Genomic DNA, 17,651 nt, shown 5'->3' with positions numbered 1-17,651 from the left:
TTTAAAACGTTTATTTTCCCAAAACACCCTTCTACATCTTTTTTTTTTGCCCCTGAACTACAGAAAGTCATAGGCTATGAAGGACTACCATTGAAACAAAATACAAATTGTAGAAAGGCTGAGGTAAGTTCTTGCCAGGAACTTCCCTTGTATACAGCGTCCACAAGGCAGAGAGAATGTATTTCATTGCCAAATCTCATTTCCAAAGCACATCACCAGAATTTCCCAAGACATCTGTAATGTCTAAAGTTCAGCCATCCTCTCCCTCTCAGTGCAGCCCCTCTGACAGGGACTTAAGCACGTATCATGGGTACAAAACCTGGTGGCACATTTCTAGCATAAGAACCGACCTAAAGCTTGATGAAAGAGGATCAGTTCAAACACCTTTTTTTCTTGTAAAGGCATTTGAGATGCATAAAAATGATTTATCCTTTGTTCTCTTCAGCAGACCTAAGGCTGACCTAACACTAGGCTTGATAACCGTTGCTACAATTTCAAAGCAGCTGTAGATAGAGCCGGAAGATTGTCTGATCAAGATAAAGCTTCTATTGCTGCGCAAAAGAGTCGAGTGCTCATAAAAGATGACCTCTACTTCTTTTTAACAAAAAAATGTGCTACAGCCAAAACTGGAAATCTTTCACAAATCTTTCCCGCTCCATACTTTTTAACATTCAATGACAAATAAAATTCAACTAGCATTTCCACTTTGTTGGTTCCAAGCAACAATAATAGAATTACTATGCTTAAAACATATTTTTGCATAAATTACAGAAGACAGAAAAATCAATGTGCTAAAACTGGCATTTTGCTTATTTAACATGCATTTACAGTTTCAATCCTGCCCTTTATAAAAGTTTTCATTACTTGCCTATGCATAGCCAGATTTTCATTTTTATGTCCTGCTCTACATTTTTTTTTTGTTCTTCCACACTGCTAATTATTATGGAAATAGCTTAAAGAAGGTCATTGATGATTTTGACACATTACTGGAAAATCAAGGCTTTCTTACTGCATCAAGCTAGTTACAACTGTATGAGACAAAAAATATGCAGGTATGCAGATGCTGAAATGCAGCATTCCAGTCTGAGGGCACTGCTATCTCTCAGCTTCCATCAGGAACACGAGGAAGAAAGGAGACACGTGTATGAAAAGCACAGTGGAGATATCCTCACATGCAGAGTTCAATGCTCCCCAACTCAGATTTTCAGGATATACCTTCGGGAAGTCACAGCCGAATTATGTAAATCGCAGTTGGAGTGCTGAGGAAGCGCTGACGTGGCACCGAGCTGAAGAGCATCACCCACAGAGGAGCTCCCTGCCCACCCCCGGCCTCCCCAGCGCAGGAGGCTGCGGCACCAAGTCCCGGTGCCCGGCTCCCAGCCCGCTGCTCCAGTTGTCTCAACAGAACGCTAGACTGTGGTGCTTCCGCTGAGTTTGAGCTTCATGCTGTTCACAATTAGGCCCTTAACGAGCGTAAATGTAGACATTAAACCTGAGCAGATTGCTCCAAGGGAAAGAAGGCAGAGCTGCTGTACCTACTATGTTTGCAAATAAATCATTGTAACAGGTTAGAAGCAAGTTCAGTAACCGCTGATCTCCTAAAGGGACTTTTTGATAAAGCTCTATGACCATGAGCACCTCTTCGAAGGACATGACCTGACGTGCATAAAGTTAACGGGGGCTTGTCTTACTTCAGCGTAGGAAACTCCAGGTGGCAGATGACTGCCTCCATCTGCAATTTATTTTATCTGCATAATCTTTAAGGTCCCTTCTGACTCAAACCATTCTGTGATTCTGTGCAACCTGCAGCATAATCACACAATCGCTGAACTGTCAGTCTAGAAATGAGCCAAAACTGATGCAAGGTCTGTTCTTCAGTATATTAAACCAATGAGCTAGGAACTGAAAATTTTGAATTCCCAGAAATGGCACTGATCACTTTGCTTTTACCTGGGAATTTGTCTTCCGAATTTGTGCCCAACTTTCTTCTTGAGGCAGCTTATTTTCAGCCCAGCAGTATGGACTGCTAATGAAGTGCACATAACTTCTCATGAAACTCAAATGCACTTTGTTTACTCTTTATTTACTATGGTCGGGGCTGCCCAGGTAAGAGAAAAAAAATGCCAAACCAAGCACCAGATCCAAAATTAGCATTTTATTCAGAACGTTGGGGTCAGAGGTGTATCATTCATATTCTGGTACACAATACAGAGGCAAAGCTGTTCTCAGAAGTCTCTCCAGTTTGAAAGCTCCTTCCCCCTCCCCTCCCCGCCCCCAAAACATACTGTATATTAACTCGTGCCACCAGTATTAGGCCAACTCCCTCCCTCCCCCTTTTTTTGGTACAAATTATGTAAAACTTTTGTGCTAAGAACTGTTCTCCCTCCCCAAACAAAAAAAATAATAAAAATAAAATTAAAAAAAAAATTGAGTACTCTAACTACAGTTCAACAATTGAATCAATGTCACTTGTTTGCAACCTGTTTTGTAAATACTTTATCCATAACGAAAGATATAAACATGCAAAAACCTGAATCCATAGTCCAAATAATACATACACGTGTTCTGAAGTTTCTGCACTTCTCCACAGACTATGCCAATAAAACATTATGTACACACACCATTTTTTACAGTGAAGTGGGAAAAAAAATACTGGAAATAAAAAAAGAAAAGGTGTACATGGATTAAGACCAAAATGTGTCTAACATTCTAGCATCAGAAAAAAAAAAATCAAGTCTGCTACAAACTGGTGATATGAAAACTCCCTTTATTTGCAACCAGCTGCATAAGTTTTAGAATTTTAGTGAAAAAAATCCCCTAACATCTAAAACTAGAAGTAATGTACATTGTTCCACCTCATGGTCTTCACTCCCAGATAATAAAATTGTTCCATGAGGACTTTTTTTTATTTATTTTTAATCTCCTTATTTTAATAAAAGCAATGCGATGTAACAAAAGCATGTTGAAGCATATTGTGTTTCACCTTACTCCTCCCCACCCCAACATATTTTGTCTCTTTAATGCATCATTTCATAAATCAGTACCATTAAAGCCTTAAACATAAAACTAATTCCGATCTGAAAAAGGTACAAAAAGGCACATAAAATCCCAGTGCTTCTGTACTGTAAAATTCAAGTGTAACTGAGCTCAATATTTTTTTCCAAACAGCATTGGATCACTGATATTCCACGGAGCCCAAATTGGTTTGCAGCCTAAGCCAAAGCCTTCAGCAAGCACTTGTGCTAGTAGACTACAAAGTTAAAGCCTAGCTTCTGTACGCTTTTGGGGAATATCAGTTGAAATGTTTGTACTTGTCCAAAAACAAAGTTCGCTCTGAAGTTCAGTCATCACCTCCACCGTACATGTCAGCAAGTTTCTTGAAACGTGGGCCCCAGTCATTTAGGTAGTCATAGTCTTGCTCACCGCCGCTACTTGAGGAGTTAAGAGAGCTCAAGGATCCAGCAGTGGAGCCGCTTCCTTCGTAGTCAAAGACTAAGAGGGAGTCATACGGTGGGGCTGTGGGGTCATTGTCGGCTGCTTTGAGTCCCTGCAAGAAGGAGAGGGAGAAAAAACAGATCAAGCCCTGTATCTGAGAGAGGTAAAGCGTAACTGGAACGTCGCAGTGTGGCTGTCAATCTTAACTGCCACTTGAGAAAACCATGTTCTTGCTCTTCTGCAACCCAATTCAGAACCGGATTCCTGCTTATGTAACTCCAGCAAGACGTTACTACAGTTCTTTTTAGAATGGCCAGGTTTCCGACATTACAGGAGTGGAATTTTGAATGTAGCTGCAAATACAGCTCCAACAAAACCTTAAGAGAACATTATGGCACTAGGATTGATGCTAATAAATACACAGTTTCAGAGCTACAGAGCAACAGAACCTGCAGCATGAGCAATATGGGACTGCTTAAACAGACAGATGGGGAAGGAAAAATAGGCATGTTTGCAAAGATTCACTTTAACAGCCATCTCACATGGCCAATAACATATCCACTGACATTGCTGGCCTGCAGTCCATCTGCGCGTGCCAAAAGCCATATTTAGTTAGTCCTGCAAAATTCATGTACCTCTGTAGGCTGCTGTGAGAAAAAGATACAATATGTTGCCTTAACCCTTATGTGCTTTGCCATAACCATCCATAAGATTCCGCCTGCTCTTCAGACAACACACACACACAATGGCATCAAAGCTAAACACAAGATTATAATCAGTATTCAAGTAATCAACACACGAGTATTGCATCTTCTTTAAATTTCTGCTCTCTGGAGTTGAATAACTCAAACTAAAACCAGCACAAATTGAATATAAGTAAAGCAGCGAAAGAACCCCACTTTGTCCAGAGAAAAGTGTCTTCCTTCCCTGTTTTCTCACACAGGTCGAAACTTAAACAGTAAGTTTGATTTTAGAATACGACTGCTCTGTGCTTATCCTGGGAAGATTTACAAGTTGAATATAAAAAGCTGAAGCCTGAAGTTAAAAAGCCCTCTTGTGTTTCAGATTTTGCAACCTTGCAGTTTCTTCCAAGAGATTAGCAATGTTTTTTCAAGATCTTCCACTTTGAATAGGATCTACTCTGGCAGCCACTGACAAGGGATAACGTACCTTCCAGAATCCTATAAGGCTGAGCTATGATTTCAAGTTGATCACTGCTATCTGTGCTGTCTTTAATTTTTATTTATTTAAAGAATGCCTTTACTATGCTCAAGAGTTATTTGCCTCTTCAAAATTATTTAACATTCCGTTTTTAGAAAAGTGCATTTTACTCTCTCTTTTAGTCTACTATGTTTAGTCTAAATGTGCCATAATGGAAATGGATGTTGATTTTTTTCTACAAATACGTATATAGCTAAATCCATTAACTAAATCATATGGCCCCGATCTGGTAGAAGAGAAACCTGGTTCTTTATTGTCTGTCTAAAACACATTCAGAAGTGTACAAAATGTACCTAAAATAATTTTGTAAATCAGTGGTGGAAAGGCCCAGCGTATCTATCAAATTAATGACCTCTAATCGAGAACATATTTTGGACTTAAAGTCATCGTTTCACGTAGCACAACAGCATCAAGCAGGTTACTAATAGCCTGCATTACAAGCTCAATTTTGAATTATCTGATAAGAATAATTGGTGATGCCTGCTATCTTTCTCTTTGGAGTTTTCCATCCTGATGACCATAACAGGGACAAAGGATTTAAGACTCCAAAAAGGCAACAGCAAGTATCCAAAGGCTTCCCTTATCCAGCTTCAAAGCTGGAAATAGTTCTAAAGCTTTCTCTCAAATTCTGCTGCTGAAGCAGAAATGCAACTTTACTTCTTAGGCAGTAACTGGACTCAGAGTATTTACATCTTTCCCTTAAGCCCGACTGGGGTGACTTCGACATCTATCCTTTCTGAATACAGGTGACAGGGAAGGAGAATAAATATCACCTGAGCTTAAGGAGTGCTGAGGTATGAATCCCAGGTATCAGTGTGTAGAAGTCATTTAGAAAGCTTGCTTTTAGGAGAAATGCAATTTCCCTGCAGCTCTGCCTAGTAACAGCTGGCCAACCATGCAATTCTAATTTATTAAAAATCAGTGAACAATACATTTTCCTACATCACTGCAGGAATTCTGATTTCTGCCATCTATTGTAGACAGCCTCTTCCCATCTTTCTTTCCAACAAGGAAATAGGATTTTTTTTTTGCAATTTGCTGCTGCTATCGTGACAGTATTTAAAAAGAAAACTGTTTTTAAGCTACTGACTTACAAGACAGCATCTCACTAAACAATTCACTGTTTCAAAGGTTGTGCTTCCTGTGTCATCCACTTCACTCAGAGAATGTAGCTAAGGGCCACGCTACTGAGGTGCTGATTCAACTGTGCAGCCCAAGTTACATTGACAATTGCACCCATATTCTGGTTAAAATTTCCTTAGATTCATCGTATAACGATTGAACTCAGTTCCTAACTCTTCAAAAGACAGCCAAGTTTTCTGCTGTATTTGTGTGGCAAGTTACGTACCAAAATGACACAGAAATTTTGTATTTTTTTTCACTTTCTCTCTCCTAAGCATATTCCTTGAACTTACACAGTGAACTGCTCCACTTCGCTGTGGGATTCTGTACCGTGTCTGAAGCTGGAGTTGCTGGATGTCAACTTTGGTAGTGAAATTGGCTTACGAAGCTCCCTTTGGTTTCAGTACTGTCACCTTTTTTGCTAATTATGCCATTCCTTTCAGTGGGTGGTACCACAACCTGCTGCATTGGCACAACTGAAAAAGCAACAAATAGCTGCCAAGAACAGCTTCTACCGATTTTGCTGCCATAGTATTGTCAACCGCTTCAGAAGAGATTCTCAGCTTTTCCCAGATGTGTTCAAGAATCTCAGAACAGCAGAGTTGTTAGTTATTTGCTTTACAGTTTCTTGATCTGAAAGCCCAAAGTTTTTCCTAGATGGAGAACCTTATTCAACAACAGAATTGCTGGGGCACGTACTCAGGACCAGGTGACCCCGCTGGGAGACAGCGAAGTGAGTCCCAGTGCCTCGCATTCGGTGCACCACCAACGCCCGACAAGCAGGCGCAGAAGAGCCACGGCAATACAAAGGTGTCAGCTTGAGACTTAGAACAGACTAAGCAGCAATCTCACTCTTTTCCTCTTCCTGTTTTATGTATGTCATGACAACTGTCAGGAGATTGGTGGCAGAAGAGTACAACTACGGTACCTTGGCCGAGGAACAATGGTAACTTACGTTACAGTTTCCTTAGTACCTGTAGCATTCTCAATTTATCTCTGATTGAGGGAAAGCAAACTCCTCAAAATCTTGAGCTAACATAACACTGCAAAATCTAATGCTTTTATTTTTATTAGACCTACTACTTAATCAGATTCAGCAGATTTTTGATGAGAAGGAAAGGAAGAACAGAGCCCTACAGGGAAATACAAAAAAATTGTTTAAATCTGGAATTATTTTTTTACTTGACAAGAGAAAGCAGAAAACACTGAGGGACTCTGTTCCACTTGGAGGTGCACTTTATCAGTAACCATTTATCAAAAATGGAGGGTCCCTCCATATCCTCATGGGATGAGACCTTCACCTTGAGGTAAACTAAATTTAAAATTACAAACTATGTCCTCTATTGATTAGAAATATATTCTTAGCTACAAACTCTCCACCACAATATAATTTGTTTAAGATTTATAGGGAGAGCATAGGTGGTTCTTGAAAACACGATTAACAAAGCTACTTCAAACAGACCTAATTTATCCTGTCCTGTGAATCTTGACTGCTCTACGTGTTAATTACGCTTTATACTCTGTAGGTTATGTTTTAAAAGGCTCAAAATGGAAAATAAGGTCTACAGAGGATTCTTAATAACACATGACTTATTTCACTGCCTTGTTTGTACACTGGACTGGAAGAGAAGGAGGCTGTTCCCTTCCCCCCTTAAATTAGAGATTCATCTACCCATTGAAATAGACAAAACAAGAAGGTCCCCGAGGTCATTTAGCTTATGCCTGCAAAACATATTTTGATTATAAGACACCTCTGGAACCTTCTTATTTTAGGAACTTCATAGCTCTCTATGTGTTATTTTGACTTTGTGAGAGTTATAAAAATATTTACAGTTTTTAGCATACTTGTAACTTGTTTTTCAACTGAAAAGTCCTTAGAACATCAGAAAGTACTCACACTTACGTATGTCTCATTGAGTTAAGGAGATTTAATACAACAGATGACAGCTAAAAAATAACGCACCAGAAGAAACAGAGAACAGCCAAAAGGGAAAACCAACCAAAATGACCCACTAGGTCTCTTTCACGTTTTGTTTCTATGTCTCTGCAATAAAAGCTGAAGAAGTTGCTGGCTTAGCAACAGTCATTAAATTCTCTACCATCTGAAATCAGTGAACTATAGCTCTTTTTTGTCCAAAGTTGGAGTAATTCAGAGGCTAATCTGGACAACACTGGCAGCGTTTCTGAGGTGCTGGTGAGCATTCTACAGACTGAGTTAATTCCCACACACGGGTCAGCATCCCAAAGGATCATGTTGACCAGCCTAATCTCCAAAAGTGTTGGACTTTTTTCAAGCTAAGGGGGTAACTCCAAGTAAAACTGAGAGGAACTTAACAATTTGTATAATCTTGCCAGGAATGCAGGTAAATTCTCTGAAGAGAGTCTGAAAACCTGTGCAGCCTGAATGTTTATGCTCTAGACACTAATCACTTAGAAATGTCACTGCAACAGTGAGTAGTACTGTGAAAGACTGGTATTTTTTTCCCTAATAGACTTTTTTAGAATCACATTTACCATGGGAAATTTTAACATAAAACACAAATTAAGATTAAACTATTTTAGAGAAATGAAATCTCCATTTTGCCCACACTTCTGGCAAAACAGAACACGGACAATCTTTGGGTGGTTACTGTGTGCTAGATAAGAGTTTTAGGCAGAATGTCCCATAGTAAAATATTACCTTGCTGTGAAATTCTAAGAAGAAAAAACCTTATGAAAAAAAAGAAGGCAAATATATAATGCTCGAAATACAGAAACTACCTCATATAGTTCCTGTCAATCAGAGGATATAATTAATTCTGAGCTATCTTGCAGAAAGGAGAATTGCCAGGTTTTCTTTAATTTCACGTATATTTCCAATGTAGATTTTATTCTAGAGTCGATGATACTATTGACACTATTTTACTGTGTAAAACTAGCTGAGAGAAGGTTTCTCTTTCGGTGGATGGCAAGGGGAAGCATAAAGGGAGGTACTGATCTAATGCAACAGACAACAGAAAGAAAATGACTCCATGCTTGTCTGTACTGTGATATAAACATATTGGGTACAACATGTACTATTTCCACAGCTCCACATGTACACATGGATGCTATAGTCTTCACGAGTGGTAATTTCCTGAAAAATAGTATTGCAAGAACAGCTTGCTAAACAACTTATAAAATTTTAGGAGGGTGGACAAACTCTGGCCCTTTCCTGGCTTTCCAGAAGAATCCCACTTATTCCTTGTCTTGGCTCCGTAACAGTTTGATAGCTGCTTGGAGGACATGAAAAATTAGGATACTGAGGATTGCGGGTTCTTCCTGGCTGCCTGCCAGGTGGGTACTGACTGGTCACAGCTGTGTGGGAATAGGGTGGGAAACTCCAGTTGTTGAGAAGAAGATGGTGAAGCACAAGGAAGTTCTTGTGTGCACACTGCCTTGGCCAACAATGTGGGCCTTTTATCGTCCCACGTCTCCCCTACTTCCCAGAAGCCGATGACAATTGTGATGTTTAGAACTGCAAAGCATGCAAATATCCTCTTTGTTGACAGATCTCTAACACAGGTCTTCTCCAAACCTGGAGTCTCCTAAAATACAGTGTCTTATGATACGATTTGTACATTTCCTGCTGGTTATCTCTCTGTAGGGTTGTTTTGGTTTTTTTTACCATTGTATTGCTGTATACCTTAAAAGGAGCAAACTGAATTTTCTGCAGCTTGGTAATGCAAAAGACTTCGGTATGTTAGCCTGATTTTTCTTTAAAGCAAACAAGAATAATGACGTTTGCCAAACCAGTTCTGCAATACTCTGCAGTACTTGCTCCACTCTAATTGCCAAGGAAGATAGGAGAAAATTAAAGAAAATAATTAACTACTCTTCATCTACAGTATATAGCTTATTTTTAATTAGTACACTTTGGGTTTGTATTTGTTTTGCTGATTCTAAAATCAGCACACACAAGAAACGCATTCTATCTAAAGTTCTACAAAACCAATGATTTAAGACTGACCAGTGACAGAAATAACGAAGCAAATACTGGTAAGAGCATTTCTTTCAGAATTGTGAGTAATCTGGCACAGTCTGAATCTTACTTACATTTATCTTTACTAGATTGAAGAATCAAAGATAATGCAAAGACTTTCAACAAAGATAATGTGAAGACTTTCAAAGCCCTATGACAAGAGGAGTATTAAAAGCACTTACGTAACACTTAATTTAGCTGCCCTGCTCACTAATCGTATTTGATGGAATTCTTTCGGTCTCATTGAAGGTACTGAATTTCCTCTATTATCTGGATTGAAAGGGTAATGTACGAGGAAAATGAAAATGAACTTCCTCCATTATAAAATTATTGTGACTTGATAAATGAATTTAGGCTAAACTGTAATTTTGTTAGTCTGTTTATTACTTGGAACCCATAGAATAACCCTGCTTCTAGATACTGTGGTTGCAGCTGATAACGTGTTATGAATGTAATTAATACAAACACACAGAAGTTAATTGATATATCTTCTCTCTCTGTTTGAATCAGTTAATTAAATTTGTGTGCATTTTAAAAGAACATATTTACTTCTATCTAGCAAGACAATTTTAATTGTCTAAGTAAGTTTAAAAAAGTTATTATGTTCAAACAGAACAGCTACTCATGCAGAGTACAATTAACAAGATATAAAAGCTTATCAGATCTTAGGAGGAAATGCGTCTTCTCTCCTTCACCTCATTAATGAAGTCTCCAATGTCCCCAGGATGAGGAGCAGCTGATCTGACTGGATACTGAGGTTCTGCATGGATTGGCCTTTCATCAAGGCGTCTGATTCCAACAGGTTTGATGGCATCTGGTTCCACAGTGTCAGGCTGCTGGAGCTGGCTCAAGTCATAATCCTGCAACATACGAAACAAAGTATGTTAGGAGAATTTCAGATAGTATCTGTCAGGGGGAAACCTGAGGAGGAAAAAAACGGAAAACACAAAGTATCATTTCACCAGAAGTCCTATTTTCAGGACTGTAACGCTTACTGAGAATAAGTCAGTAACATTCTTACTTGCATACCAACAGGACATTATTTGTTTTCTACTCCCAAATCTACCCCTTCGATTCTACTCCATCAGATTTTTAGAGCTTCTCATAAGTTTTCTATTGAGAAGCAAGGATTTGAGTAGTACTATTAAGCGACTAAACTCTTTGCCTAGTAATGATGATTTACGGCATAGAGCAAAGATGCCAAATCCAACTCTTATTTTTCTAAGCAAATAAATGTCACACATTCTCATTCTGAGGAAGAGGCAAGCGCACTGCTCTGCAGTGTTTTATAATACCTTCAAAGAATGAATTTAAGACTCCTTGCTGATTTCATGTGGCTTCTATAATATGAAAGCCAAAAGGGGAAAAATGTCATAAGAAGTACAAAGCCCCTCAGATTTGGCATTAATTCTAAGCACTTTCTAAAGATTACTTGTGGATCTGTTCATTAAGTACTTGATGCCGCAGTTTCAAACTCTGGCAGACTGATGAAGTTAGCATAGCACCATGAATTCCAATAAGCAGTATGTATATATATAAAAATTTTAATTAGATGAATGTTTATGCATTTAAGATAGATATGCCTGAATAGAATTTGTACAGCAAGATGCATTTCACCATTGTCATTCACCTCACCGTTGTCATGTCTAGAAGGCAGTCGTGCTCTCTGACGCCTTTGCACAAGGCACTGGTAAAAATGCAGAACAAAGAACTGGGCTTAAAGGCTTAAACTAAAGCCATTTGCAAACTACCAGCAGAATGGGGCTCGGGCCAACTCTGCTGTGTGCCAGATACCCTGCCCCACAAATAATCCAAGCAGATGAGGAGCATCCTACGCAAGCTCCTTTACCATCAGACTCTGTTTTTCAACAGTGTTGTTCTGGTAAAAAATCTTAATCTATAATTTCAATTTGCCAGAAGCTGTCTGTGCAGACAATTATATTTGTATTGGCTCCTTACTGGCTCCTAAAGGAAGGAATGCAAACATTTACTTCTGCTGTCACCTCACAGGTTCTTTTTGGAATTACTACCCACTGCGACCCCAAACCCAGACTCCTGTACAGGGGGAGAGGTCTGTTGACAGCAGCGAAGGTAGTTTGCTGGGAGAACTGTAAATGACTACCAAATCCACTATACCTTCTGTTACTTGGGTCCTCAGCTGACTGCACAGAAATATATAGTCAAAAAACGTGGAACAGCTCCACTGAGATCTGAGAATGCGGTTTCGTATATTTTAATTAGATTACAAGTTCCTTGGGGCAGAGCTGTAACTTCTACCTTTCGGTACTTCATGTACCAAACAGAATAATAAGTGATCTCCATGAAGTGTTATGAATTGGAGAAAAGTAAACAGAACTTTCTATACTTTCCATTTTTATTACGTAAAATAAATAAAAATATTTTAGAGACATGCTATCAGAAAATCCTATCAGAGAAGAATAAACATTTCAGAATTTATAAATATGTAACAGAAAAGTGCTTCTCATACCCACCCAAAAGATAAAGTGGAAAACACCAACGAAAAGAAATGGAAAATACAGGGTTTTTTATACGAAGCATTTAATCATGGAAGAATTCAAATAGCAATATAAATATATATTAAAATAACAACATCTTTAAATCAGGAAAGCCTTTCTGATAATTTCAGTTTTATAAAGATAAAACATTTTTTCTACCCACTTACACATGTGTACAGTTCTTTTTCTGATTAGTGATCAGACAGGAATGTAGCATGAATCAAGTCAGTCAGCCTAGTATCTTCACATCTAAGTCTATCCTCTCCAGTGTATGTACAGTTTGAGACATCTCCAGGCTCTACAGCTAAAAAGACAGCAAAGGCTGCCATCTGCAAGGCAAGAGCAGTGCAGAATTTGTCCTTATGCGGACTCTGACTTTGGTTTTCTTTTCTAGGATAATTTATGACACTGCCATCTAGCCTTCTATCCAAGGAAATTTATTTTGCGGGTCTATTAGTGTCTGGACAGGAAGAGAAGATCCATTGTGCTTATTACCACAGACTCTCAAATCTCTCATATCGTTAAAATCAATACTAACTGTACATCAGTCAGGTATGGCAAGTCATCCACCATCTCCCCAAACTGGCTTAGCGCTGTACAAACGCAGCATCCTGCAATGACTCCAGCTGTTTCAACATTCTGTCTAAAGCCAACTCTACTCAATTATTGCAAAGTAAAAGAAGGAAAAATGTTTTAAAGAGCCAGGGCGTAAGCTGTTTAGGTGCTGAAATTCCATCTCTTCGCTCAATGCTGCATTCATTCACAGCTAGAAAAATGGGAAAGCTTTTCATGTATCACCAAAAAGCTCCTGAAGAGACTTTAAGGTTAGTCTCAAGCAGAGTTTGTTAAGACAGTTAACTTGCAGAAGTGACAGCTAAATGGAGAACTGTGGCACATCAGAGAGAGAACAAGACATGCTGGAGTAGGCTGGCACATCCAGCTTGGAGCAGCATTCTGGGTCATTATTTTTACTCAGTTTCAGAACCACAAGTCAACAGTGTTTTGTGTTTGCTCCAGCCTTTTTACATATCAACCTGTTCATAATTACAATCTGCTGAGGGACTAATGAGTAACAAGACTAAGCCCTCCGCTGGAAACACACTTGAACAAAGATTATGAGCATCTAAGTCACACAGCTGCCAAGTTTTGTCAGAGGTATTTGTTTACTTATGATATTTAGCCCTAGCTCCAGGAATTTTTTTTTCCCTTCCTTCAGTTTGGATTTAAGCAAATACACACCAAGGGTTTGCTGTGTATTTTTTTTTTCTGGACAAGCTTAAGACTGTTGATGGAAGGGAGAAGCTAGTATTATTAGTTCTTCCCTATTGAAAGGTCGCTAAAACGTATTAGTTTGCTTCCATTTTGCATCTAGCAAAAACTCAGGCCTTTAGAAACCAGAAATGCAGACTAGTCTGATCATCCAAATCTACAGTCAACAGAGACAGAAGCCTGCCATTCTATGACAGGGATCTAAATGAAGCAAGCTGAATGAGCCCTTGCATTGCCCCTTGTTTAAATGGATGTGATATCCCTGGATGAGACAATACAGTTGTCTTTTAGAGAACTGGTGGTTAAAGAGATGACAATCTTAATGCTATATCAATATAACTCTCTTGATGTAACCACCAACACTTTGGTCTCTTCGGTTAGCATCTCTATTTGCTTGCTCTTGCTGAAAAAAACCCTGACAACTGTATTGAGGCAGAAAAACTTCTAGTTTTGATTTGCTTTTGTTTTAAGAGAGAAAACAAAATCAGTATGTGCAAAAACAGCTTTTTATGAGAAGCTGCATCTTGTGAAATTAAAAAGATCTCAAAAACCCCATAAAACCGCACCAGCTCCCTACCCTTCAAGCTGATTACAGACACTGACTTTATTAGCTATTCACTTAGCTCCAGAGAGCAGTAAGGGAAGACTTACACTGTTACTAGCTCCCACGTCACGTTCCTGAAAGGTGAGATCCCAGTGAGGAAGTGCTAAATGTCAAAACCACCAAGCCAAGCCCTACAAATTAACTCCTTTACCAGATGTGTGGGCAGAAGGGTCCAAAACCCCAAAAAGCAGTTCTTAAGAACATTCACGTAGCAGTTGAAAACACAGTCCAACTATCTCAGCTTAAATAGAGGAAACATCCAGAAGAGAAGAGAAGGCAACTTTATACTCCCCAGTAATCATCGAGTTACAAAGAAACAAGATAACGCAGCCTTCAGCATCTCTTCCCTTAAACAACTTCCTCTTGACCAGGGCAGCTATTCATTTAACAGTGCTTAAGTAATAATCCCTCATGCAGCAGTCATCAGTTATGGCAGCAGGAGAGATTTTTTTAAAAAAACACTTCGCTTTCTGACTGACATTTACCACATTCTACAATCCCCGACAAAAAAAAAAAAGAGGAGATAGGTCAAGAAACAGAGTTTCTCAAAAGCTTCTTTATAACTTTAACTTTCCTTCTCCTGGATTAGCTGTTCTGGCTGCGTTTGCATTTTAGAAGACCCACTGAAATTCTTGTCAAAAACCTAACAAAGCAAATCTTTTTTTTACAGTAACCGGACCGGTTTTATAGAAACGCATCCTGCAACACTGTAAAACAGAGCTGCAAACAACAGAATCGGAGGACAACTTACTGAAACTGTAAATTGCTATGCATAGACAGGACTGACTTTTTTCCAGATAGGAAAACTCTGAAAATATTGGAATATATTACACCTAAACTGATCTTTCCACTAGTAAGAAGTTTTCTCTAACAGTAACAGCAATACATCCTCATACATGCAACTTGACATACTCATTAATGATTTATGAATCTGGCTTCTCTGTTACCTCAAAGTGCTCAGTATATTTCCTGGCCATTCATTAGACTGTGCTATACACTCTTCAGGATGCCCTTTTTTTTTTTAGCTTGTACAGAACTAAAGCTTTAGCTATGCATGAATACAGCCCTTGACAGATGACTAATATAACAAAACCACTACACCCGTTCCTAATTTTCAAAGGATGCAGAATTTGCAAAGAAATACGAAAGTTCAGATCTATCCTCATGCAAAAAATAATCAATTTAATTGTCACTAGATCACTTAATTTGATGGTGAGATCTCCAAGTGTCATTCACTGAAGAAAAATCAGCTGCCTTGGTCTAAGTGCATGTAAAACAGCGCTGGCCGAACCTTGCATTTCATCCACCCCATTTACAGGATGATGCCTTAGCGTAAACCCAATTTTACTGTTGGCTTAAGAGAACAGAGCAAACTATGACTTGAAGTACCTATGGATAAAACACATGCTCTGCTTTGCCTTTGTGTTTCAAAGACAATTACTCTCTGCTCCAACAGAGAAATGGGATGGGCAAGCAAGGGAAAAAATATTCATTCAGCTGAATGTTCTGATCTGACAAGGTCTTTCAAAAGTAAAGAAAAAGGGAAAACTAATCCTGCTATATCTTGCCATTCCACCTCCAAACCCACGAAACATCATCCTAAAAAAATACAAGAAATTTGCACATAAAATACTGCTCGAGTTCTGCAAAACGCTCTAAGCCGCCCTAAATCTTACATCTGCTGAAATAATGGGACTCCAAAAAAAGCAAAGCACAGAGGACTGCCTAGATGTAGGCTGCAGGTGGGAGGCTAGTTAAAATGCCTAAGCTAGCAGTTGCTCTTTATTTGCCACTCACTTTTTGATTACTTTCTGCCATATTGCTTTTCCTGTTTGTTTTTATTATAGATGCATCTGGAGCATTACAACTTAGTAATTTTTAAGATAAGCAAGAAGCTATCTTATCTTTTTTAATAAAAAAGGTGAAAGTTAAACTCTAGCTGCAGATAAAACACATGAACAGGCACAGGTTCTAGATAGGATAAAAAAGCCCCCGCAAAAACAATTTTGTAATGGAATTATGGAAACATTACTTTTCATATGATGAGATAAAGATTCACCAAGGAACAACAGTAATTCCTCCACAGGAGCACTGCCATGAGTCACTCATTCAAAAAAATGAAGTTTATATCTTAGTAAGCAAACACACTCTTCCAAATAACTACCTTCTAATTATAATATTATATATTCGTAGGGATATCTTAGCCACAGTTATTTCATTCATTATCATTACAATTTTTTACCATAAAATACATTCCTAGCTTAACGCAATGCAAGATAAAGGTTAGAAAGTGAGAGTAAATGAACTGAATAACACTCAGACAGGGTGGTAAAGACAAAATATAATCAAATGGATTTTTGAAGTTCATCAAGTAGGTAGGGACAATTGTCATGTTTACAACAGAGGTTAGGGCAAGATCCAGCAAACGAGACCAATCTAATCATAAGTTGTGAGCACACATAAAGTTACACAGTAAGAAAAAAAAAATTTCCAAAGGATCACTCAATTAGTTTTTATCAATGATACACAAATGCTGGAACAAAGCTACCCTTTATTTAAAAGAGCAATTCGTGCTTCGTGTTTAGTTCCTGCAGACATAAAAATAAAACACGATGATTTTATTTTTATTGCTGTTATAATCTTTAAAATATAAGCTACTTTTTTCTTTCTTTACATAAACATGTAATAAAACATGACAAAGAGCAAGCTATTGACTAATGTCTGAATACACGTGTAAGAAAAGGTGATGTAGGAAGGAACACGCAGCATTGTTAGGAAGAAAAATATGTTGAATAATAGAAAAATCATTGCAATAGAAACTCTAGTGCTAAAGAGATCCTAGGGCAAGATTAAAATACAGGTTCAAAAAAAGACGATCTGCAATTCTTTCAAAGCATACCATCCGCTTGCTCAGGCAACTTGGACCACCTGGATGAGCAGAAGTACTACTAGAATTCAGAAAACACTACAGAAATGGGTTCAAAGGAGATGAGAGGATCATCCTGTGCAACGAGATGTATTCAAAGGCAATTAAATGGAAGAATATATCACAGTTACCTAGCTGACTGTTGCACGTATCCAAGTCAAGCACCCACTGCCTCGATGTAAATCACGAATGGCCCAAGATATGTGATGAAAACGAATTAAGTGATGCTCATGGGTTGTGATCTGCTCTGTGTAAACAGTGCTGCAGACGTGCCAAGCGCTCTTAACACTCAGCCAACATGAGGTTTAGGTATTTAGAACTGACAGTAGTGTTACAAGTTGCAAGCACGTCATGTTGGGGAAGAATATTCATCATCTGTATCTCACACTTTCTGTTCGATAAATTACTGCGAGCTCTAGGTTATCGGGTCCCTTAATAATCAAGATAGCTTCATAATTTGTACCTAAACTAGGCACATCTCTTTCAGAATATAGCAAATGGTAATATCCCCTACCCCCTGCCCTGACTGCTGGGTTAAAGATTCAAATGCAATTAAAA

The 17,651-nt window shown here is 38.6% G+C and overlaps 1 protein-coding gene across 1 annotated transcript in view; it reads right to left on the bottom strand.

The window, feature by feature from the left end:
• Positions 1-2,140: 2,140 nt before the first annotated feature.
• Positions 2,141-17,651, bottom strand: part of CDH2 (cadherin 2, type 1, N-cadherin (neuronal)) — a gene marked incomplete at its 5' end in the record, with an annotated part of 107,044 nt that continues 91,533 nt past the window's right edge. Inside the window, 2 exons of the mRNA XM_009869496.1 lie at positions 2,141-3,547; positions 10,474-10,638. Coding sequence (XP_009867798.1) covers positions 3,341-3,547; positions 10,474-10,638 — 372 coding nt within the window. The remainder of the gene's footprint in view (positions 3,548-10,473; positions 10,639-17,651) is intronic.

Source organism: Apaloderma vittatum, unplaced genomic scaffold (genome assembly GCF_000703405.1).
Source record: "Apaloderma vittatum isolate BGI_N311 unplaced genomic scaffold, ASM70340v1 scaffold2825, whole genome shotgun sequence".
NCBI lineage: Eukaryota > Metazoa > Chordata > Aves > Trogoniformes > Trogonidae > Apaloderma > Apaloderma vittatum.
This window is presented reverse-complemented; position numbering and strand designations above follow the sequence as displayed.